General features: G+C 45.8%; 1 protein-coding gene across 6 annotated transcripts in view; it reads right to left on the reverse strand.

Moving 5' to 3' along the window:
* The window catches only part of RAB11FIP3 (RAB11 family interacting protein 3), a 137,256-nt gene that overhangs the window by 73,387 nt on the left and 38,785 nt on the right, over window positions 1-25,084 (reverse strand). For all 6 annotated transcript variants that reach the window (XM_040356546.1, XM_040356547.1, XM_040356545.1 and 3 more), the window contains one exon: window positions 5,878-5,971. In XM_040356546.1, coding sequence (XP_040212480.1) covers window positions 5,878-5,971 — 94 coding nt within the window. The remainder of the gene's footprint in view (window positions 1-5,877; window positions 5,972-25,084) is intronic.

The following is a 25,084-nucleotide window of genomic DNA, read 5'->3' on the forward strand; positions in this document are numbered from 1 at the left end:
CGACTCGCGCATGCGCCGTAGGGAACCGGGTAGTGAAGCCAGAGCGCTTCACTTCCTGGTTCCCTCACTGAGGATGGCGGGGGGAGCAGCAGAGTGACGAGCGATCGCTCGTCCTCTGCTGCGGACGACGCTGGACTCCAGGACAGGTAAGTGTCCTAATATTAAAAGTCAGCAGCTGCAGTATTTGTAGCTGCTGGCTTTTAATATTTGTTTTTACTGGCACATCCGCTTTAATGCATCCTATGCATTAAGGTAAGAAAACACCTGACAGTTGCCGGCCCCCCAGCCCCCTGTTTTACTTTCCTGAGCCCTGCAAAGTCCCGCAAAGAGAATGTGCTGGATCTTTGCCCGGGTTCTCGGCTCTTCATTGGATTGATAGCAGCGCAGCCATTGGCTCTAGCTCCTGTCAATCAAATCCAATGACAGGACAACCGGGGGTGGGGCCGAGTCCTGCACTTGGCGGCTATGGACGCGGAATGCAGGACTCTGGAGCGCGCCCACAAGTTAACCCTCTTGGGAGAGAGCTTCCCATAGGGGGTTATCTGAAGCGGGGGGGAAGCCGAGAGAGCCGCCAAGGGACGCCAGAAAATGGCGTTTGAGGCCACTCTGTGCAAAATGAGCTGCACAGTGGAGGTAAGTATGACATGTTCGTTATTTAAAAAATAAAATTAACCTTTAGTATTACTTTAACCACTTCAGCCCTGGAACATTTGGCTGGCCAAGAACCAGAGCACTTTTTGCAATTCGGCACTGCGTCGCTTTAACTGACAATTGCGACGTGGCTCCCAGACATAATTTACGTATTTTTTTTTCCTAATAAATAGAGCTTTCTTTTGGCGGTGTTTGATGACCTCTGTCTTTTCTTTTTTGCGCTATAAACAAAAATAGAGCGACAATTTTGAAGAAAAAAAAAATGTATATTTTTTACTTTTTGCTATAATAAATATCCCCCCAAAAAAAAAAAATATATATATATTATATATATATATATATATATATATATATATATATATATATATATATATATAAAAAAGTTTTTTTTCCCCTTAGTTTAGGCCGATATATATTCTTCATATTTTTGGCAAAAAAATTTAGCAATAAGCGTTTGTTGATTGGTTTGCGCAAAAGTTATAGCGCCTACAAAATAGGGGATAGATTTAGGACATTTCTATTTTTTTTTTTTTTTTTACTAGTAATGTTGGCGATCAGCGATTTTTATCGTGACTGCGACATTATGGCGGACACATCAGACACTTTTGACACATTTTTGGGACCATTGTCATTGATACAGCGATCAGTGCTATAAAAATGCACTGATTACGGTCACCAATGAGGGGGCACTATTCCTCCCACTGGCACCAATGAGGGGGCACTATTCCTCCCACTGGCACCAATGAGGGGGCACCATTTCTCCCACTGGCACCAATGAGGGGGCACCATTTCTCCCACTGGCACCAATGAGGGGGCACCATTTCTCCCACTGGCACCGAAGGGGGGCCCTTTCTCCCACTGGCACCGAAGGGGGGCACCATTTCTCCCACTGGCACCAATGATGGGGCAGTATTTTTCCCACTGGCACCAACGACGGGGCAGTATTTCTCCCCCTGGCACCAACGACGGGGCAGTATTTCTCCCACTGGCACCAACGACGGGGCAGTATTTCTCCCACTGGCACCAACGACGGGGCAGTATTTCTCCCACTGGCACCAACGACGGGGCAGTATTTCTCCCACTGGCACCAACGACGGGGCAGTATTTCTCCCACTGGCACCAACGACGGGGCAGTATTTCTCCCACTGGCACCAACGACGGGGCAGTATTTCTCCCACTGGCACCAACGACGGGGCAGTATTTCTCCCACTGGCACCAACGACAGGGCAGTATTTCTCCCACTGGCACCAACGACGGGGCAGTATTTCTCCCACTGGCACCAACGACGGGGCAGTATTTCTCCCACTGGCACCAACGACGGGGCAGTATTTCTCCCACTGGCACCAACGACGGGGCAGTATTTCTCCCACTGGCACCAACGACGGGGGCACTATTCCTCCCACTGACACCAATGATCTGGCACAATTCCTCCCACTGGCACCAATGAGGGGGCACTAATCCTCTCCCTAAAACCAAAGATGCATTGTTTACTTCACTGACGCCAGGACGATTTCTACTCCCAATGACCACAGTCTGGTGCCCCTAAAGCCTAAAGGACAGTAAACTAGCCCTTTGTTTAGAAAGTTTTGAGACCCCTGATCTAGGGTACAGCTGCCTCTGGCAGTCACCGTGCCAGGCTGTGAAAGAAGACAACACACAGGTTCTCCTTCCCCTCCCTATTAGAAACAGGTGGATCCAAAAAAAAAGACCCAACCCTAATCCTATTCAAAAGGTGAAGTTTTAGCCAAGAAATGTCTTCTTTAGTGTATTTTTAGTGAATGTTAAACATCGAGATCCACCTCACATTTCCAAAACGGCTGCCAGGAACAATAATTTCCTCCAGGCTCTCCAGGCTTTCCAGGCCGGGGTTTTTAGGAAAGTTGAAGTCACCAGCACGTGTAAGGCTCTGCCAGGTAAAAGTATAACTTCGCAAACAAAGAAAAACTGGAAAGAGGGAGGAGCTGCAGCATCAGAACCAAGTTATGGATATCTTACAGAACCTTGTACAGAAATGTCACCCAAGCCTGTAGAACACTGATCCGCCTGTACTAATGTCACCCAAGCCTGTAGAACACTGATCCGCCTGTACTATTGTCACCCAAGCCCGTAGAACACTGATCCGCCTGTACTAATGTCACCCAAGCCTGTAGAACACTGATCCGCCTGTACTAATGTCACCCAAGCCTGTAGAACACTGATCCGCCTGTACTAATGTCACCCAAGCCTGTAGAACACTGATCCGCCTGTACTAATGTCACCCAAGCCTGTAGAACACTGATCCGCCTGTACTAATGTCACCCAAGCCTGTAGAACACTGATCAGCCTGTACTAATGTCACCCAAGCCTGTAGAACACTGATCCGCCTGTACTAATGTCACCCAAGCCTGTAGAACACTGATCAGCCTGTACTAATGTCACCCAAGCCTGTAGAACACTGATCCGCCTGTACTAATGTCACCCAAGCCTGTAGAACACTGATCCGCCTGTACTAATGTCACCCAAGCCTGTAGAACACTGATCAGCCTGTACTAATGTCACCCAAGCCTGTAGAACACTGATCCGCCTGTACTAATGTCACCCAAGCCTGTAGAACACTGATCAGCCTGTACTAATGTCACCCAAGCCTGTAGAACACTGATCCGCCTGTACTAATGTCACCCAAGCCTGTAGAACACTGATCCGCCTGTACTATTGTCACTTCCACCTACAATGTAGCTTTTCAGATGCAAATCTGGTATTAAAAGATTTTCGGTTAACCTCACGTATTTACAGGGACACGCGTCAACAAGTGAAAATATATGGCTTAAAAATGGAAATTTTTGTATACATTTGTGAAGGGAACATGTTGTTCCATAGCCAGTTCCAGAGCAGACCCTGTCTAAGGACTCAAGGGCCAATCAAGCAAAACTAGCCAAACGACATCAACTAAGTGCTATCCCTTAAAGCAGGGATCCTCAAACTACGGCCCTCCAGCTGTTGTAGAACTACACATCCCATGAGGCATTGTAACGCATGGACATTCACAGACATGACTAGGCATGATGGGAATTGTAGTTCCTGAACACCTGGAGGGCCGTAGTTTGAAGACCCATGGCTTAAAGGGTAAGTTTACTTATAGGGAAGACGACCCATACACTGTACTAACAGCCCTGGAGCCTGAAAGCATCATAATGCTCACAATGGCGAGCAGTCATAGGCCAGGTCAGCCCCTTCACCGCAACTTTACAATTGAGGTCCTCTTCGAAGACAGAATCCCAAAAGAAAGAATAGAGTCTTATTGGTCAGCGCTGACAAAAAGACAACATAAACGGCGAGCACAAGGCTTACAGGCACTGAGGCCCGGTTCACACAGGGGCGGCACGATTTTGGGGGCGACTCGGCAAAGCGACCTGAAGACAACTTCAGAGGCGACTTGCAAAATTACTTCTGTATAGAAGTAAATGCAAGTCACCCCCAAAGTCGTACAAGAACCTTTTTCTAAGTCGGAGCGACTTGCGTCGCGCCTATTAGATCGGTTCTATTGAATAGAGCGGAGCACGACTTGTCAGGTGGCTGAGTAGCCCCAGTGTGAACTGGCTCTTAGGATGCTAGTGCAGAGTACAGATTGCCTTCTCGAAATGTAAAATTTACCCCTAGACCCCTTTCACACTGGGTCGTTTCAGAACCCACTAGTTTTTTTTTTTTTTTTTACTGCTCAAAAACCCCAATGCCCAAAACTGCTGATAACAGCCTATGGGGGCATGGACACATAGGATAACATGATGGAGAGTATAATGACTGTAGAAAAAAAAACGTCTACGCTATCTGCTGATGTCACTCAGCCGATCCAGGCTCAGGAAACACTGCAGCTGCTGACTTTTTATAAATGGCAATGTTGGCAGCCGAAGCCGATCTGTCCGTCGGCTCTCGGGTGCTGCCGCCACCAACTTCTGTAAGGAAATGAAGCCTTGCGGTTCCCTACTGCACATGTGCAATTAGTGCTGCATGTCCTCACTGGTCCCTGCTGTCTTCTTGGACCTGTGTGTCTCCCAGAAGACAGCGGCGGGGGAGAACAGAGTAGGCGCCGGACGTGGCGTAGGACACCGCGTGATCTATGCCGGGAAGTGGGAGCAAATACCTGTATTACACAGGTATCTGCTCCCTCCTCCCCCTGAAAGGTTCCAAATGTGACACCGGAGGGGGGGGGGGGGAGGATTCCAAGGATTATAAGCCCACATTCACATGGCCACATGGGTGCAAATAGTTTGCTGCCTTCATGCCACCTAAGGATGCACCAACACCCTGTGCTATGGTTACATGCAAACTACCTAATTATCTGTGGTCCGATTGTGTGCAGCCTCTGCAGAAACATTGACCCTGGAAGCCCACTGGCTGTCAAATGCTCTATTCACATGCAACCATAAGATGACCAGTTAAATGAAAACAGCGGCAGAGAATGAACAAATCTGACAGCCCCTGCTGTTCCCACACAGTGGGGCATATTTACTAAAACTGGAGAGTGCAAAATCTGGTGCAGCTGTTCATACCGTAGTAGCCAATCAGCTTCTCACAAAGAAAAAAATAACTGGAAGCGATTGGCTACCATGCACAGCTGCACCCGATTTTGCGCTCTTCGGTTTTAGTAAATCAACCCTACTGTGTGCAGGTAGCATTTAGAACCGCCGGAAAGAATCTAGCGTTTCCCGCCTGTAGCCATGTGTGTTTAGCCCAATAGCCTGTACACACAATCCAACTATCGTACGAAAACTGTCGTTGGAGGAAGAATCGTACGCTAATCGGATCGTTAATACAGAGCTTTTGAGAGCCGATCACGACAACTGATCCGATATTATTCGATCAGACAAGATTTTCCTCGTATACCAGATCGGACCATTTTCGTTTAGTCAGTATAGTTGTCGTCCAAAAATACAATACAAATACATTGCAACACATGACATCACCGATTTTTTTTCTGTCGTGCGAGAATTTTTGTGACTTTAGTAACCCATTCAATTTCTACTTGCGACTATTAAGCGAAAAAAGCTGGATGATCTGTCGTCCGATTTTCGGATCGTGTGTACGGGCCATAAAATGTCAGCCAACAAGGAAGCTGCCACATCAAGTTTGATATCATCACAAGCCTTGTGGAATCGAAGAGCCCTGAAGTTGCCAACTACCCAATAGTGCCAGGAAAGGTCACCACCCATGAAAGTATATAGCCCAAGAAATGGAAACGCACAGACTCACCTTCATTCTGGATTTCGGAGATACCCCGATAAAAGTCACGGAAATTTATAACCCCCAGACCAGCTGGATCCAGGTACCCTGTGAGGTATTTTACCTGTGAGGAAAAAAAAAAACGATATTAATAGTGATTGGAGGCAATACAATTGCAGTCAATTTGTACCCTTGGCTTCACTCTTAAAAGGAACACTAAAAGCAGAATTTTTATTTTATTTTTTAAATACCAAACATGTTATACTTACCTCCACTGTGCAGCTTGTTTTGCATAGTGTCCCCGAATCTGGTCTTCTGGGGTCCCTCGGCGGCTGTCTCGGCTCCTCCTCGCAAAAGCTTTCCACCTTAATGCGAGCGAGCTCGCATGGTGGAAAGCTTTTGTGCGCGCGCTCCCGTGATACAGCGGCGGCCATAGCCGCTGAGTATCACTCGGGCCCGCCCCCCGGCGCGCTGCGTCATCCACTGTGATTGACAGCAGCGCCAGCCAATGGCTGCGCTGCCATCGATCCGTCCAGCCTAGCCAATCAACGGCCAGGCTGGGAACCGAAGAGGATCACGTGGACGTGCGCGGGACATTTGAGGGGTCTGGTAAGTAAAACGGGGGTTCAGGGGGGGCCGGTGTAGTGTCACATTCCGCTCCCTATCACAGAATGCTGCTGAAGTGACGTTTTTTCGCCGCCATCTTGTTACACCCACCAGAGTTTTAGATTTGAGACTTATTTTCAACACAAAACGGAGCTTATATGCTTAAAGACAGTATTTGGAAATCCGACGGACTGTTTAAATCAGGGCTCGGCAAATCCCGGGCGCCAGGTCGCCATGGCGACTAGAAATGGTGTCCTGGCGACTTGGCTTGGAAGGTGGGCAAAAAAAAAAAAATTAGCTGGCGCCATCTGGTGGTGAGCCGTTGGTATTACAAGTTATTACTCCAGATGTGTGAGCTGGCGCCATCTGGTGGTGGCCATTGGTATTACAAGTTAAGCATTACAAGTTAAACAGCAATTCTAATGTAATTTTTCACTGCCAACTTCTTCCCTCTAATTAGAACCCCCACACATTATATATATATTTTATCCTAGAGAATAAAATGGCGATCGTTGCAATACTTTCTGTCATGCCGTATTTGCGCAGCGGTCTTACAAGCGCACTTTTTTGGGAAAAAATTACACTTTTTTTAATTAAAAAATAAGACAACAGTAAAGTTATCCCCATTTTTTTTTTATATTATGAAAGATAATGTTACGCCAAGTAAATTGATACCCAACATGTCACCCTTCAAAATTGCGTCCGCTCGTGGAATGCCGACAAACTTTTACCCTTTAAAATCTTCATAGGCGACGTTTAAAAAAATCTACAGGTTGCATGTTTTGAGTTACAGAGGAGGTCTAGAACTAGAATTATTGCTCTCGCTCTACCAATCGCGGCGATACCTCACATGTGTGGTTTGAACACCGTTTACATATGCGGGCGCTGCTCACGTATGTGTTCGCTTCTGCGCGCAAGCTCGTCGGGACGGGGTGCGTTTTCTGGCTCCTAACTTTTTTAGCTGGCTCCTAGATTCCAAGCAAATTTGTCAAACCCTGTCTTACACTACAATCTGCACTGGCACCGTTGAACGAAATCGCACCGCGAAGCAGTCCGCCCATGTAAACAGAGTATGAAGGAATCGGTTTCAGTATCGGAGCATTTGCACGAGTACAAGTCGGCACATGCGCATTAGAGCAAACTGAAGCAATGGCACGTATGTGCCGTTGCTTCAGTCAGAATGCCGTTACTGGCGGCTCCCATGCGCATGCACGGGAGTGACGTCATCGCGGCTCCGGCCAATCACAGCGCCAAAGCCACGATACCCGGAAATACCCCCCCCCCCCCTCCTGGGAGAGATGTCACCGGCCGGAGGGGGTACGAGGACCGATGCAGGGGCTTTCGATGTGATGTAAGGTAAGTAATTTATAATGAGCTAGTATGCATGCCTTTGTCTTGCAGTTTGTTTGTTTTTTATAGGGTTTACAAACACTTTAAGGCCTGCCCACCCACCCACCCCAAATATGTATACAGCCAGTGGAATCAGGGTAATTGCTATCATAATACAATGACATTATTGTCCCTTATGTCGAAAAGCCAATACTTTCATCAATTATAATAGCAATTAAAGATATTATAAATGACCATTCCATAGCAATTAAAGGTATAAAATTATATATATTAGACACACACATCTATCTATATTTATCTATCTATAACTTTAGAGGTTGATTTGTTTCTTTACTTGATCGTTCTTGCATAATACATTTTGTATTTTCTCCAATCCGGTTTTACCGGTTCTGGCTACATGAATTCCTTTCCGTTCATATTTTATTATGTTATATAATGCGATCTTTCATGCCTGTTCCAAATATTTCCATTTTTGTTTCCTTGTTTCTACTGTAGCCCTGATGAAGAGGGAGTGTTGGTGGCCCCAAAATGCAATGGCAGTTTTATGTTTTCTTCTTATGAGCAAACATCAATATTAAAAGATTTGGACTCTTGGGTCCAGATTCACATAGATGGGCGCAAAATTGTGCGGGCGTAACGTATCTCATTTACGTTACGCCGCCGCCAGTTTTTCAGGCAAGTGCTTTATTCACAAAGCACTTGCCTGTAAAGTTGCGGCGGCGTAGCGTAAATTACCCGGTGGAATTCAAATTCGGCGGGTAGGGGGCGCGTTTCATTTAAATGAAGCGCGTCCCCCGCGCCGAACGAACAGCGCATGCGCCGTCCCTAAAATATCCCAGTGTGCATTGCTCCAAATGACGTCGCAAGGACATCATTGGTTTCGACCTGAACGTAAATGACGTCCAGCCCCATTCACGGACGAGTTACGCAAGCGACGTAACTTTTTCAAATTTCAACGCGGGAACGACGGCCATACTTAACATTGGCTGCGCCTCAGACCCAGGAGCAACTTTACGCCGGGAAAAGCCTAACGTAAACGTCGTAACTTTACTGCGTCGGACGCGTGTACGTTCGGGAATTCGCGTATCTAGCTAATTTGCATACTCAACGCGGAAATCGACGGAAGCGCCACCTAGCGGGCAAAAAAAAAATGCAGTTAAGATCCGACGGCGAGAGAGAGACTTACGCCTGTCGGATCTAATGCAGGGTTTGACAAAGAATCTAGGAGCCAGCTAAAAAAAGTTAGGAGCCAGAAAACGCACCCCGTCCCGACGAGCTTGCGCGCAGAATGAACACATACGTGAGCAGCGCCCGCATATGTAAACGGTGTTCAAACCACACATGTGAGGTATCGCCGCGATTGGTAGAGCGAGAGCAATAATTCTAGCCCTAGACCTTCTCTGTAACTCAAAACATGCAACCTGTAGATTTTTTAAACGTCGCCTGTGAAGATTTTAAAGGGTAAAAGTTTGTCGGCATTCCACGAGCGGACGCAATTTTGAAGCGTGACATGTTGGGTATGAATTTACTCGGCGTAACATTATCTTTCATAATATTAAAAAAAATGGGGATAACTTTACTGTTGTCTTATTTTTTAATTAAAAAAAGTGTAATTTTTTCCCAAAAAAGTGCGCTTGTAAGACCGCTGCGCAAATACGGCGTGACAGAAAGTATTGCAACGATCGCCATTTTATTCTCTAGGGTGTTAGAATAAAAAATATATATAATGTTTGGGGGTTCTATTAGAGGGCAGAAGATGGCAGTGAAAATAGTGAAAAATGACATTAGAATTGCTGTTTAACTTGTAATGCTTAACTTGTAATACCAACGGCCACCACCAGATGGTGCCAGCTTATGCATGTGGTGGTAATAACTTGTAATACCAACGGCTCATCACCAGATGGCGCCAGCTCACAAAAAAAAAAACTTTTTTTTTTTTTTTGCCCCCCTTCCAAGCCAAGTCGCCAGGACCCCATTTCTAGTCGACCTGGCGACCGGGATTTGTCGAGCCCTGATCTAATGGATATCTATGCGTAACTGATTCTAGGAATCAGTCGCATAGATACGACGGCTCAACGCAGGGATACGACGGCGTATCAGGAGATACGCCGTCGTATCTTGGTTGAGAATCTGGGCCTTGGAGCTTTGGTCTGGCGCTCACATTAGACATCTTACATACTAGTACTGCCTGCCTCTCCCTGTCCTGGATGCAACATTTCCCCTAGTTTCTTACCCTGCTGTTATAGGGGGGAGAAAGTGACGTGAAATCTCCCCTAACAGGGTAATGAACAGCCAAAATTATCCCAATCAACAAAAACAAAACAAAAAAAAAGGCTAAAGTTGGGCATTAAATTATAAACATATTAGACAGGGCCTCTTTGTTGCCTGGTAGATCTGACTACTAATTAATTGCATTGCTATACTGTTATGTTGTACACATGGTATACTGTTATTACTTATAAACAGCTCTAATGACCCTTTATCCAATTATCTCTGTACTAACTGAACAAGTTCATTATCTCTGATCCTGACCAACCTGCCGAACAAGACTCAAGTCCTTCCTTGCAGCTTTCTCTCCCACCCCTCCAGCCCAGGAAAATGAACCCATCACCAGCCCCTCTACCAGTCCCGCTTTCCTCCGCTCTTGCCAATTTCTTCCACCTCGCTGCCTGTGCCGATTTAACCCCCGAGCTGTCTGCAGATCGCAGGAAGCCTTGCACAGATGTAACCATGATGTAACTTCTAACACACCGTGTAAAGGAGCCGGCACAGGCTCTCACCTTCCCACACACACCGCCTGGCAGATCTCACATCACTCCCAAGAAAAACCGAGATCGCCATTTAAAGGGAACCTGTCACAATGCTTATGTTTAGGCTTTGACAGCGGTAGCCATATGCCAACACCTATTCACAGGGACGCGTTTACAGCCGATATTCGTTTTCCCCTTTTAAGAGCATCTCCAATGTTATTTTTAAAAGGTCAAAGCAACTCCTTTTACTTTCCTCTTCGATAAAGTGACATTTTCTCAGCAAAAATACATTTTGCAATTATCCACTTAAGACCCGGGCCTTTAGGCAGCTAAAGGACCTGGCCAGGTTTTGCGATTCGGCACTGAGTCGCCTTAACAGACAATTTCGCAGTCGTGCGACGTAGCTACCAAACAAAATTAGCGTCCTTTTTTTCCTCCCAAATAGAGATTTATTTTGGTGGTATTTGATCACCTCTACGGTTTTTATTTTTTGCGCTATAAACAAAAATAGAGTGACAATTTTGAAAAAAATGCAATATTTTTTACTTTTTGCTATAATAAATATCCCCCAAAAATATATAAAGTTTTTTTTTTCTCAGTTTAGGCCGATACGTATTTTTCTACCTATTTTTGGTTAAAAAAAAAATCGCAATAAGCGTTTATCGGTTGGTTTGCGCAAAATTTAAAGTGTTTACAAAATAGGGGATAGTTTTATTGCATTTTTTTTTTTTACTACTAATGGCGGTGATCAGCGATTTTTTTCGTGACTGCGACATTATGGCGGACACTTCGGACAATTTTGACACATTTTTGGGACCATTGTCATTTTCACAGCAAAAAATGCATTTAAAATGCATGGTTTACTGTGAAAATGACAATTGCAGTTTGGGAGTTAACCACAAGGGGGTGCTGAAGGGGTTATGTATGACCTAATATGTGTTTCTAACTGTAGTGGGGTGTGGCTGTAGGTGTGACGTCATCGATTGTGTATCCCTATAAAAGGGATCACACGATTGATGACGCCGCCACAGTGAAGAACGGAGCTGAACGTTCTTCAGCTCCGGGGACAGATCGTGGGACTCCAGCGGCGATCAGGTCCACGGGTCCCGCAGCTTCGGACCGGGTCGTGGGCGCGTGCCCGTGACCCACGGCTGGGCACTAGCACAGGACGTACCTGTACGTGCATGTGCTTAGCCGTGCCATTCTGCCGAAGTAAATGTGCAGGAGGTGGTCCTTAAGTGGTTAATTTCATCCTATTTTAACATGTGATAAGCATTGATTACTTTTCATTCACTGTGAAACTATCCATAGGCAATTTTTTTATTGAATAAATGAGTAACTTGTATAGCGCTACAAATGCGAACTAAATTGCCTCAAGGTGATTATTGGTTAGGGAACATTTGTATTTTGCTGCATCTCCCTGTTGGGGAGATTTTCCTTTACTTCCTGCACCAGGGTTATAAAAAGAAGTGAGGAGATCCATCCAAAGTAAGGAGAGAAAGTAAGATTTCCCCTTACTTCCTACCCTGGAGAAAAACAATGGTTCTCCCATCATCTTTTCCAGTGATAATGGTCACCATGGCCAATAGAGAGGGTGAACCCTCCCAGCAGGGACTTCAGACAGCAGTATAAAGCCCCTTTCACACTTATACGACTTGTGATGGCAAAGTAGCATGACAAGTCTTTTCCCACGATTCCGAATGACATTTCATATTAGTACGACTTCAAGTCCCTCCGACTTCAAAGTAGTCCCTGCACTACTTTGGTCCGATTTTGATGCCACTTTTACACAGGCATTCGGCAAAATCGTGGCTGCGAATTGTGGCAAAATCGCGCGGTGAAGTCGCAGTAGTGTGAAAGGGGCCTAAACAGATGTGATAACCATTCCCTGCCGCCCCCCCCCAACCTAAAAAAAAAAAATGTTGGCAAAAAATGCACATTAGGTAGGGCAAACAGGCGGCAACCGGTAAGAATCTACAATTCGTACTGGCAGAGAATTTTTTCAGTGCATGCTGTGTGTAACCTGCCACAGCCAGCAGCGGCATAGCCAGATTTGTACCCTCTAGAACAGGGATCCTCAAACTACGGCCCTCCAGCTGTTGTAGCACTACACATCCCATTAAGGCATTGTAACACACTGATATTCACAGACATGACTAGGCATGATGGGAATTGTAGTTCCTGAACAACTGGAGGGCCGTAGTTTGAAGACCCATGCTCTAGAATCACTGGCTGGTGTTGCTGCTTTTTGCATATAGCAGCTCATCCGGGTGGTTGCATGCAATTAAAGGATCTAACCGGCCTGGGCACACATTTTGGATCCAGAGCTGGCGATTCTGGCTGCACACAAATTGGACAAAGCTAAAACCTCATTCACATGAGCAAAAAGTGCCCATCCTGCATGAATACTTGCAGACCCCAAATGTTCCCATCAGGGAAGGCTGCTCCACCTGTACAAAATGAATGACAGGCTGACAAGAGCCATAGCTTTCTGCCACTGTAAGCATGTATTCGCAGGTATCCACACATCGAACAGCTGGCAACAAATGTCTGACGCTGGGCACAATCTATCTGTATCCAGGGTCGGAAATCTGTCACTAACTGCAGTTTTTTTTTAATGAATAAAACATGTCTTGTTACAGTGACTCATCTTTTAGCCATGCCAGATCTACCTCATTTAAAGTCCCAAACCCTCTTTTTCTTGCACTAACCGCAGTTGAGAACTGAATGAGTGGATAGTATGGATACCTGCATATAAATTATTACAGGGGTGAAGAGCCACAGCGTCTGCCAGCCTGTCATTTAGTTGTACAGGCTGAGCAGCCTCCACTGATCAGAACACCTGGGAATCAATTACCCCGTCTCTGAGGACCCTCATTTGGCTAGCCGTAAAGGATCGGGTTATATTCAAGACCCTCTGCCTCACTCACAAATACACACAAGGAAACGCTCCTCAATACCTATGCGAGAAAATAAAAACACTACACCCCCAGTTGCGCCCTCCGGTCAACTAGCTAAAACCTCCTCCACATCTCCAAGACCCGCTACAAATCTAAAGGAGAACGAAGATTTGCAGTCCAAGGACCACGGCTATGGAACGCTCTACCCACGAACATCCGCATGGAAGAAAACCATCGGGCCTTCAGGAAAAAACTTAAGACCCACCTCTTCTGAAGGAACAGGACGACACTAAATGCAAAAAGCGCTTTGAGGCGATTTAGTTCGCATTTGTAGCGCTATACAAGTTACTCACTCACTAAAACAAAATATAAATACAGTAAAACCTTGGTTTGCAAGCATAATTTGTTCCAGAAACATGCTTGTACTCCAAAGCACTTGTATATCAAAGCATTTTTTTACAGGGTATAAAAAGAAGAAAGGCGCCTCTAAGTGTAGCAAAAAAATTGCTAAATGTTGTACCTTCATTAAATGTAACCATATTGCTACACTTAGAGACTCCTCTCTTCTTTTTTATACTCAGTTGTGACATGACGTTGCTCTTATATCAAGACATCGCTTGTATATCAAGGCAAAATTAAAACATTTTGCTTGTCTTGCAAAATGCTCTCAAACCAAGTTACTCTCAAACCAAGGTTTTACTGTATGTGTACAGATTCACTGAGTTTATGAATGAGACACAGTGGCTGCATGGACACAGCTGTGCGGGTGCATGGCCCGGACACATGCAGTGTGCATTCAGAGTCATGCTCCCACGATTGGGAGCAGCGGCTGTGTCCCAATTGACATGATAGGGATTGCCTATACAGCGATTCACAGAAACCTGTGCATCCCTATGCGGGCAAATATGGCCTTCACATCGGTGTACATTGTACAACAACTGTGTGAATGAGGCCAAACCTGATCTATTCTTTCCATTCCTCATGATAATATGCAAGCAGGCCACATGCCTGAGGGTGACCAAACTGTGTCTTCACGCCCGGCTGCCCTCTAATGATGGTAATGACCATATTTATGGCTCATTAAAAACTGCAAGCACTGCTAATGTTTAACTGACAGAAACATTCTGAAGAAATAGGCACTTTATATATCACTATTGTCATTTGACTGACTTCTGTCAAATATTGGTTCATCCAACAAAATGGCTTCTACAGATGAGACTGAAGTAAGACTGTTGCCCTTAGTAACCAGATTCCACCCTTTATTTTTTGTTTTTCCATACAAGCTTCACTGGTTATTATGTGGAAAACATCCAACATGTCTGCTTGTTCCGGTGTTCAGGGACCCCCTTCATGAGGCAGCAGTCTCCTCAGAAAACAAGCCTGTGACTGAAGTTAATATCGGCTTTTCTTCAGACAAGATAATGGCGGAATGAGAGTCACAAGCGCTATTCACATCACAGGGAGTAGCAGTGCGCATAGATAAAATAACAGGGTTGCCGGTAAAATTAGGAATTTTCGGAAGGCCTTGATGAGTCAAGCAGTTTTGTCATTGACCTAGTCCTGTCAGGGACGTGTTGCATTATAAAAATGGCCGTCTCTATCTGACACATTGCTGCAGCCTAGCAACAGTCAGAAAGACACGGGAGAAGGGAGAGATCTGAGCGCCTCCTGTGTAAAATCAGCTGTGCCGCCGCTCAAGCAGTGCGTCGTGTCTTAATACATCTGAACCGTATTAACCCTCTTTCTGGCTTATCGTTATCGGCAAATCCTGTCTGCAGCACAATGGGTGTTTTGACACACATATGTTAAAGGCAAAATCTTATAATAAATTCTGTAAAAACACAACACAACAGGGAGCATTTATACCGCTAGCAGAGGATGTCTGCCAGGAGACTGCTGCTCAATACAAGCGAAGGCTGTGTGCTTTAGATTTTATTGGTGCTATTTTTACCTCACATTTGTAACCTTTTTTTTTTGTACTATTTTGGGCTTGATGATGCACCAAACCTCTGGAAAACGAGCTCTATTTTTACTGCCTTTATCTCTGAACATCATGTTACCTAGATTTAAATTTATAAAGCGTTTAGAAAGAAAAAAGCAATAACTATAAGCCCCCAATCACACCCGAGCATTTTGTTCCCCGTTTTTGCGCATTTTGCTACAAGCAACAACACTCAACATCAAAAATCCAATCCTTCTCTATTGCGGCTGTTTAAGTTTCTACATTCAGGCGCTTAACTGGTTGCCGACCAGCCGCCATCGTTTTACGGCGGCAGGTCGGATCCCCTGCGCGAGAGCCCGTAGCTATACGTCGGCTCTCGCGCAGGCCACTAGGGCGCGCGTGCCCCCCCGCGCTCCCTCGACTCCCGTGCGCGTGCCCAGCGGGCGCGATCCCTTCAGTCCATCATGAATGCTGCTGCCAGACTCATCCACCTTACCAACCTCTCTGTCTCTGCTACTCCTCTCTGTCAATCCCTCTACTGGCTTCCGCTCACCCAACAAACTAAAGGGGTTGTAAAGGAAAAAATATTTTTTTCATAATAAGCATCCTTTACCTGCAGACATTCCTCTTTTCACTTCCTCATTGTTCGTTTTTGCTCAGAAGTTGCTCTATTTCTTCTCTATGGGAGGCTTTACTTGCGGGGGTCAGCAACGTGCTCACCCCCTCCTGGGAACTACATCTGTGTGGCAGGACGCTCTCTACGTGTTAAGAGACCTCAAGGTGGTGTGAATTACTGGGCGTGCCGCAATTCATACTGGGAAATGTAGTTCTTACATTTATTATATTCAGGCATTTTTTGGCCCCATCTTCAATGGAACTTCAGTAATTGCTTGATATGCTTGTTTTCACGCCTGCTGAACTCTTTTTCTCCCCTTGCCCATCCCAGGAAACAAACTCCTGAACCTTGACAGATGTGCGAAAACGCCCGGAAATTAAAAAAGATCTGCAAAATCACCAGAAACATGCTCTGCTCCGGGCATGAAGGCAGGCTTAGGCATCAAGACATACGCATCGCAAAAGCAGGCGCAAGAGGTAGAGGGCCTAGGACAATGATGGCGAACCTTGGCACCCCAGATATTTTGGAACTACATTTCCCATGATGCTCATGAACTCTGCAGTGTTGTTGAGCATCATGGGAAATGTAGTTCCAAAACATCTGGGGTGCCAATGTTCGCCATCACTGTCCTAGGAGGACCCTGGGAGGCAGTTGTACCAAGATTGTGCCGCACAGCATGACAGCCACGGTGAGCCTTTACATGTCTAACATATCAAAAATGCATGTCTACAACAAATGTAAAAAAAGTGCAAAAAAAAAAAAAAGCAAAATGCCCAGCTCTGGTGTGAATGGTAGCTTTTCAAGGGTGCGAATTTCGCGTGCTTTGCTGCTTATCTTCAGGTAGGCCCTATTCACATGGGACATGCAACTACACAAATCAAAACACAATGTATCCCTATCAGTGAATGGTTGTAAGTGAAGGTGCGTCATTTTATATCTGCCCACATCCCTGTGCATTCAGGTTCACCAGACCCAATGGAAAAGGGCTTGCTTTCAGTTGCGCTTTTACTGACCTGGGCAGATAAAAGCGTACGCACCTCTGCTTACATCCAGCCACCCATACTGATTACATGGGTCCCTTTATCCACCATCACATGATTAGAGTTCTGTTTTAAAGAACAAAAAGAGCACCAAAAAAACAAAGAGGCTGCCAAAGGTCAGTGCAAAAGCAAAAAAGAGAGGCATCTAACCATTGGGGAACAGATCCTGTGCCGCAAGGATCCAATGCCATGACCCACCAATGTATTTGGCATTTGCCCAGTGAAAGGATTGCTCCATCCTTCCCAACAACTGAACCTGTGCGATAGACGGCTTCTGCCGTGTCCCAATTACGGACCAATTATAGCTATTTATTCTCCACTTGGGTGCAGTCAGGACAAATTAAAACGAGTAAAGTGTGCCCTGGACCTGCGATCATTACAATGATAAATTGCGTCTAAAGCTGCGCACTCAGAAACACGTCCGTGTGTGCGCACCACCCTTCTAGTTTCACAAAAACTCAAACCAAATCCATAGCTTTCCAATTCTTTGACATCCATAATGATCACATATTACCTTCATTTTGGAACCGCTTCAGAATGAGTCATGTGATTAAAGATTTGTGGGCGCATTTGGGTAGAAGAGCTGCCCACACAGGATCATTCTCCCCGCGGTATGACTATTTATAATTTCTTCTTGAACGTCTCTCACAATATGAATCACATGTTGCTAAAATTTAAGATGTGCAGTAATTCACAGCAACCAATCAGACCCTAGCTTTCAAAGAGGAACTACGTTGCTGAAAGCCGATTGGCTGCTCTGAGTTAGATCCCTTTCACACTGAGGCGCTTTGCAGACGCTAGAGCCCAAAAAATAATGCAAATGCAAAGCGCCCTGAAAAAGCGGCTTTCACACTGGAGCGGTGCGCTGGCAGGACGGTAAAAAAAAAATAAAAAAGGTCCCGCTAGCCGCATCTTTGAGGCACTGTAGGAGCGGTATATACGTTGCACCTAAAGTGGCACTGCCCATTGAAACCGCTGGCACTTTGCGGGTGGTTTTAACCCTTTGCGGCCGCTAGAGGTGGTTAAAATCACCCGCTAGCGGCCGAATAGCGTCACGAAAACTATGGTAAAGCGTCACTAAAAATAGCGGCGCTTTACCGCCACCGCCCCAGTGTGAAAGGGACCTTAAAGAATAACCCCTTTCTCTTCCAGGTATAACAAAGCAGTTGGAGCTGGTATCGGTCTTTACCATCCTCTGCAAAGTGATGCGCCATGGATCACTTTTCAGAGGGAGGCAGAACAGCAGGTGAGAGAGACATTCAGGAGGTAATTCTGGCGCCTCCTGAATTTTTTTTTCTTTTTTTTTTGGGTGGGGAGCACAGACTTTTTTTTTCCCCTTTTATTTTTTCAAACGGGCGATTTTAAATTGGAAAACCGTGCCGCAATTGCAAGCCAAGCATCTGGTTGCTGCACAGTCCTATTGACCCTGTTGGGCAAGTTCCACATTCTTTGCATTACGGTAAAAAAAAAACTTTCTGGGTGCAGCTCCCCCCACCCCCCCTTATACATACTTGAGCCCCATCTCGATCTAGTGATGTGCATGAGAGCCTCTCGAGTCTCTCTCTCCTCATTGGCTCACACAGCAGCACGAGCCATTGGCAAGAGGGCGCTGCCTCCATCTAGGTGTAGCGATTTATGTTAAAAAATAAAAGGTGTTAATAAAAATCCCTACGCCTAGATGGAGGCACCCTCTTGTGTTTGTTTTTTATATGTGTATTAGGATCTCAATACCTAATCTGAGAGAAGCTGCATCCACTTTACCTGGCGTTCCCTACCAGTCTCCTGGCCCTCTTAAAGGGGTTATAAACCTTTGGGTTTTTTCACCTTAATGCATCCTATGCATTAAGATAAAAAAACACCTAGCAGTCAAAAGCCCCCCCCCCCCCCCGAGCCCCCGTTTTACTTACCTGAGCCCTGAATCTCCGTGGGCACGATCCCGTGTTGCTTTCCCCCAGCTCTTGTCGGCTCTTCATTGGATGATTGATAGCAGCGCAGCCATTGGCTTCCGCTGCTATCAATCAAATGAATGACGCGGCGTGCCGGTGGCGGGGCCGAGTCATACACTTGGCGGCTATGGCCACAGAGTGTAACACATGGGAGTGCGCCCGCAAAGTAACCCCCTTGGGAAGGAGCTTCATAGAGGGGGTTAGCTCTTGCAAGAAAGAGCCGCGAGAGCTGCAGTGGGACCCCAGAAAAGGACGATCGGGGTCACTCTGTGCAAAACAAACTGCACAGTCGAGGTAAGTATGACATTTTTTTTGTTTTTGTTTTTTTAAATGAACCTTTAGTATCCCTTTAATGACGGTTGGGTTACACTAGCTTATTTTATTTTTTTTCTGCGTGAGCCGTTGGCTCAAACACAGCCAGTGAGCCAATGAGGAGCGCGCGGGGAGGAAGCCACACTCCATGTATGAATGGACAATGTCCACTCACAGGGTAGCGGCTCAGGAGAGAGCCTGCTCAATTGCCCCAAGAGCAAGAGGCTTGCTATTGGGGGCGCTTGGCAAAGGGAGGAGCCAGGACCGCCGGCGGGGGACACAAAAAGAAGAGGATTGGGGCTGCTCTGTGCAAAACCATTACACAGAGCATATAAGTATAACAACGTGATTTGATATTTCTGCTGGTGTGCAAAATACAGTAAAAAATGCAATTCTCCTGCCAAATTCTCCTATAGGTTGAATAGAGGTTTTCTATCTAACTAGAGCTTTTAGCACAAGAAAGGTGGCAGTGCCATTCTGATGTGACAATGAATAGGTATCCTCTGCCCGAAGAGGAAGCAGAGCTGCTACCAGAGAATGGGAAAGATCAGAATCAGATATAGGGCCAGATCCACGAAGCGCTGTGCTTCTTTACGGCCGGCGTAGTGTATCTCAGATACACCACGCCCCGGTAACTTACATCGTATTTCCCGTATTCTCAAATAATTTGCGCCGTAAGTTACGGTGGGGTAGTGTAACTGTGTCGGCGTAAGGGCGCGCAATTCACATGGATGAAATGGGGGTGTGTTTTATGGTAATACGACTTGACCCGACGTAAATGACGTTTTTTCTGAACAGCGCATGCGCCGTCCGTGGGGGTATCCCAGTGCGCATGCTCGAAATTAACCCGCAACAAGCCAATGCTTACGACGTGAACGTCATTCTACTCAAAGCCCTATTCGCGAACGACTTACGCAAACGATGTAAAATTTTCAAAATTCGACGCGGGAACGACGTCCATACTTAACATAGGATACGTCTCATATAGCAGGGGTAACTATACGCCAAAAAAAGCCTTACGGAAACAACGTAAAAAAATGCGCCGGCCGGACGTACGTTCGTGGATCACCGTATCTAGCTAATTTGCATACTCGACACGGAAATCGACGATAACGCCACCTAGCGGCCAGCGAAAATATGCACCTTAGATCCGACTGCGTACTAAGACGTACGCCAGTCGGATCTAGCCTAGCTTCAGGCGCATCTTGTTTTGTGGATACAAAACAAAGATACGCCGGAGCAACCTAGAAGTTACGCGGCGTATCAATAGATAGGCCAGCGTGACTGCTTCGTGGATCTGGCCCATAGTCTCATTATCAGCCTGACTGTGTGGGATTCAGTGAAGCAGGTTAGAAAACCTGCAGGTGGTCCAGAATTATATAAGGCGCTCTTTATGGGCCACTGTGGGCTTCAGATATAAAAACAATGGAGGTGTGACCATCTAATCACATACCAGATGTCAGAGCTCCCGTGTAATATTCAACATGCAATTAAAATGTTTCAATCAAATGACTTGTTAAAGAAATACCTCTTTTGGAGACCCAGTAACACCATCGCTGGGTCTTTCTGCTGGTCTCTCCTCCAAGTTTGGTGGAAGGGGCCAGAAGGCTCTAGTAAACATCACAGCACCCTGCTTTGGATCTTCTTTCAAGAGAGTTGTATGAAATACATACTAAGCATACCTGCTGGCCACTGAAGACTTTAGCTGGGCAATCTGCTGATTAGTTGATTGATTTGTAATCAAGCAATTGATCAGCAGCAGATTGCACAGATAAAGTCTGCAGCTCCCAGGGAACTTGCATGTCTAAAGGGGTGTGTTCTCTTATATAATGCTCAGGTGGGCGGGGGGGTGATTAATGGCAGAGAAAGCTAATAACCACTTCATTACTGGGCACTTAAACCCCCTTCGTGCCCAGACCAATTTTCAGCTTTCAGCCCTGACGCATTTTGAATGACAATTGCGCTAGTCATACAACACTGTACCCAAATTATATTTTTATCGTTTTTTTTTCCCACAAATAGAGCTTTCTTTTAGTGATCACCTCTGCGGTTTTTATTTTTTGCGCTATATACAAAAAAAGACCGAAAATTTTGAAAAAAAAACCACAGGGCCAGATTCATAAAGAATCGCGGCGGCGTAACGTATCGTCTTTACGTTACACCGCCGCAAGTTTTCAGCGCAAGTGCCCGATTTCACCAAGCACTTGCGTGTAAACTTACGGCGGTGTAAAGCTGTCCGGCGCAAGCCCGAATAATTCAAATGGGGCGTGTAGCATTTAAATTAGGCGCGCTCCTGCGCCAAACGTTCTGCGCATTCCCGACGTGCTTTGCGCGAAATTACGGCGCCCCGACGTATTGTTTGAACGGCGACATGCGTTTCGTATTCCCGGACGTCTCACGCAAAAAAAGAAAAATTTAAATTCGACGCGGGAACGACGGCCATACTTTAACATGGCTGTTCTAAAGATAAGCCATGAAAAAGCAGGCCTAACTTTGCGACGGGAAAAACCGACTAGCAACGACGTAAGAGATTGCGACGAACGCGCGTATCTTCGTGGATCGCCGTAATCAGCCAATTTGCATACCCGACGCTGGAAAACGACGCGAACTCCACCCAGCGGCGGCTGAAGTATTGCATCCCAAGATCCGACGGTGTAAGTCAATTACACCTGTCGGATCTAAGGGCTATCTATGCGTAACTGATTCTATGAATCAGCCGCATAGATACGACAAGATATACGACGGCGTATCAGGAGATACGCCGTCGTATCTCTTTTGTGAATCTGGCCCACAATTTTTTACTCTTTGTTATAATAGTATCCCAATTTTTTTTTCCTCAGTTTAGGCCAAAACGTATTCTTCTACATATTGTTGTTAAAAAAAAAAAAAAAATCGCAATAAGTGTATATTGATTGGTTTGCGCAAAAGTTATAGCGCCTACAAAATAGGGGATAGATTTATGATTTTTTTTTTTTTTTTTTACTAGTAATGGCGGCAATCTGCGTTTTTTTTTTTTGTCAGGCCTGCGATATTGCGGCGGACGTATCGGACACTTTTGACACAATTTTGGGACCATTCACATTTACACAGCGATCGGTGCTATAAAAATGCACTAATTACTTTATAAATGTGACTGGCAGGGAAGTGGTTAACACTAGGGGGGTGAGGAAGGGGTTAAATGTATTCCCTGGGTGTGTTCTAACTGTGTGGGGGGAGGGGGGTGACTGGGGGAGGTGACCGATGCTGTGTCGCTATGTACAAGGGACACAGATCGGTCTCCTCTCTCCCTGACAGGACGTGGAGCTCTGTGTTTACACACAGAGCTCCACGTCCCTGCTGTCACCGCCGATCGCGGGTACCTAGCGGACATCGCAGCCGCCAGGCACGCGCAACGGCTTCCCAGCAATGTGCCGGGCACAGTGTTTCCCCGCTGCGCGCCCCCAGCGGCGGGCACAGGGAATGTAAACAGGACATCCACCCGGCACTTGAGCCGTGATGTGGACGTCTTTCGTCTACAGCGCGGGTCCCAAGTGGTTAAAGTAGGGCTGCAACTAACGATTATTTTCATAATCGATTAGTTGGCCGATTATTGTTTCTATTAAATCGGATAATAGCCTTAAAAAAAAAAAATTGCATTTTTACATTTTTTTGGGGCCAGTTTGTTGGGCAGATTACAAAACACAAATTGCTGCAAAAACACATTACATGCTTTTCTGCAGATTCTCCATTGAAGTATATTGAACCAAAAAATAACAAAATAGCACCGTTTTGCGTTAACAAGTTGCACCAAAAAACACAGAGGTGTGACCCCGGCCTGAGAGGTTTAGTAACATAATGGGGTAAAAAAAAAAAAAAAAAGAAGTACAAAAAGAGCAAATAATCGCTACTGTAAGGGGTTAATTTTGTTTACTGTGACAAATTTTTGTTTTTTTAACCACTTAACCCCCGGACCATATTGCTGGTCAAAGACCAGAGCACTTTTTGCGATTCGGCACTGCGTCGCTTTAACTGACAATTGCGTGGTCGTGCGACGTGGCTCACAAACAAAATTGGCGCCCTTTTTTCCTCACAAATAGAGCTTTCTTTTGGTGGTATTTGATCACCTCTGCAGTTTTTAGTTTTTGTGCTATAAACAAAAATAGAGCGACAATTTTGAAAAAAAAAATGAATATATTTTACTTTTTGCCATGATAAATATCCCCCAAAAATATATAAAAAATGTTTTTCCTCAGTTTAGGCCGATACGTATTCTTCTACATATTTTTCGTAAAAGTAAAAAAAAAAAAAAAAAAAAAAAAAAAAAATCGCAATAAGCGTTGATTGGTTTTGCGCAAAAGTTATAGCGTTTACAAAATAGGGGGTGTTTTTATTAATATATTTTTTTACTAATAATGGCGGCGATCAGCGATTTTTTTTCGGTACTGCGACATTATGGCGGACACTTCGGACACTTTTGACACATTTTTGGGACCATTTGCATTTTTATAACGATCAGTGCTATAAAAATGCATTGGATTACTATAAAAATGCCACTGGCAGGGAAGGGGTTAACACTAGGGGGCGGGGAAGGGGTTAAGTATGTTCCCTGGGTGTGTTCTAACTGTAGGGGGGGTGGACTCACTAGGGGAAATGACTGATCGCTGTTTATACATTGTATGAACAGACAGTCAGGCATTTCTCCCCCTGACAGGACCGGGAGCTGTGTGTTTACACACACAGCTCCCGGTCCCCGCTCTAACGAGCGATCACGCCCGCCGGGCAAGGGAGCGAGCAGGGGGCACGCGCGCGCCTCTAGTGGCCTGCGCGAGAGCCGACGTATAGCTACGTGCTCTCGCGCAGGGGAGCCAACCTGCCGCCGTAAAACGACGGCGGCTGGTCGGAAAGTTGTTAACCCCATTATGTTACTGGCCGATTAATCGATTATGAAATTAATCGATTACAATTGTCATAATCGATTAGTTTTTTCAGCCCCAATTTAAAATGTAAGGGCCAGTTCACACCAGACGCAGTTCTGTACAGTTTTGTGCGCATTTTTTCTGCTCTAAAAATGCATGCACAGTCTTTTCCATGTATTCCAATGGCTCTTGTTGCCTTTAGTTCACACCATGCAGTCAGTTTCAGTTTTCGTGAACTAGAGCCATTGGAATACATGGAAAACACTGTGCATGCATTTTGTGCAGAAAAAAGCGCACGGAATTGAATGGAACGGAGTCTGGTGTGAACTGGCCCTAAAGCCAGACATAGATGGATCAAACCTCAGCCAATTCAGCAGGGACTGGCCGGGATTCGATCCACATATGGGCAGGCTGGTTGTACTGAAGTCGATCCATCTGAAGTCTCCTACCATCTTTAAATCATGTAAGGCTGCATTCACACCTTGGCGTACCTAATCGCGGCGTTTTGTCCCACAAATTGCGGCGTTTTGTACATCGATTTGCGGCGACAATTGTGAATGCAGCTTACCCCCAGGTCCACATCTCCTATGCCGAAAGCCGCCTGAAAAAAGGTCCGGGGCTTGTTTTCAGGCGGCAGGCGTACGGCGTGGAGATGTGAACCATCTCCATTGAGGGCAATGTAAAATCACCCCTCCAGCGTCTTAGGGGCTGCTGCGGCGTCGCGCTTCAGCGTATATACGCCTAGGTGTGAACAGAGCCTAAGGCTGCATTCACACCTTGGCGTACCTAATCGCGGCGTTTTGTCCTGCGAATTGTGGCGACAAATCGCGGCGTTTTGTACCGCGATTTGCGGCGACAAAACGCCGCAATTGTGAATGCA

This window comes from Rana temporaria, chromosome 6 (genome assembly GCF_905171775.1).
Source record: "Rana temporaria chromosome 6, aRanTem1.1, whole genome shotgun sequence".
Taxonomy (NCBI): Eukaryota; Metazoa; Chordata; class Amphibia; order Anura; family Ranidae; genus Rana; species Rana temporaria.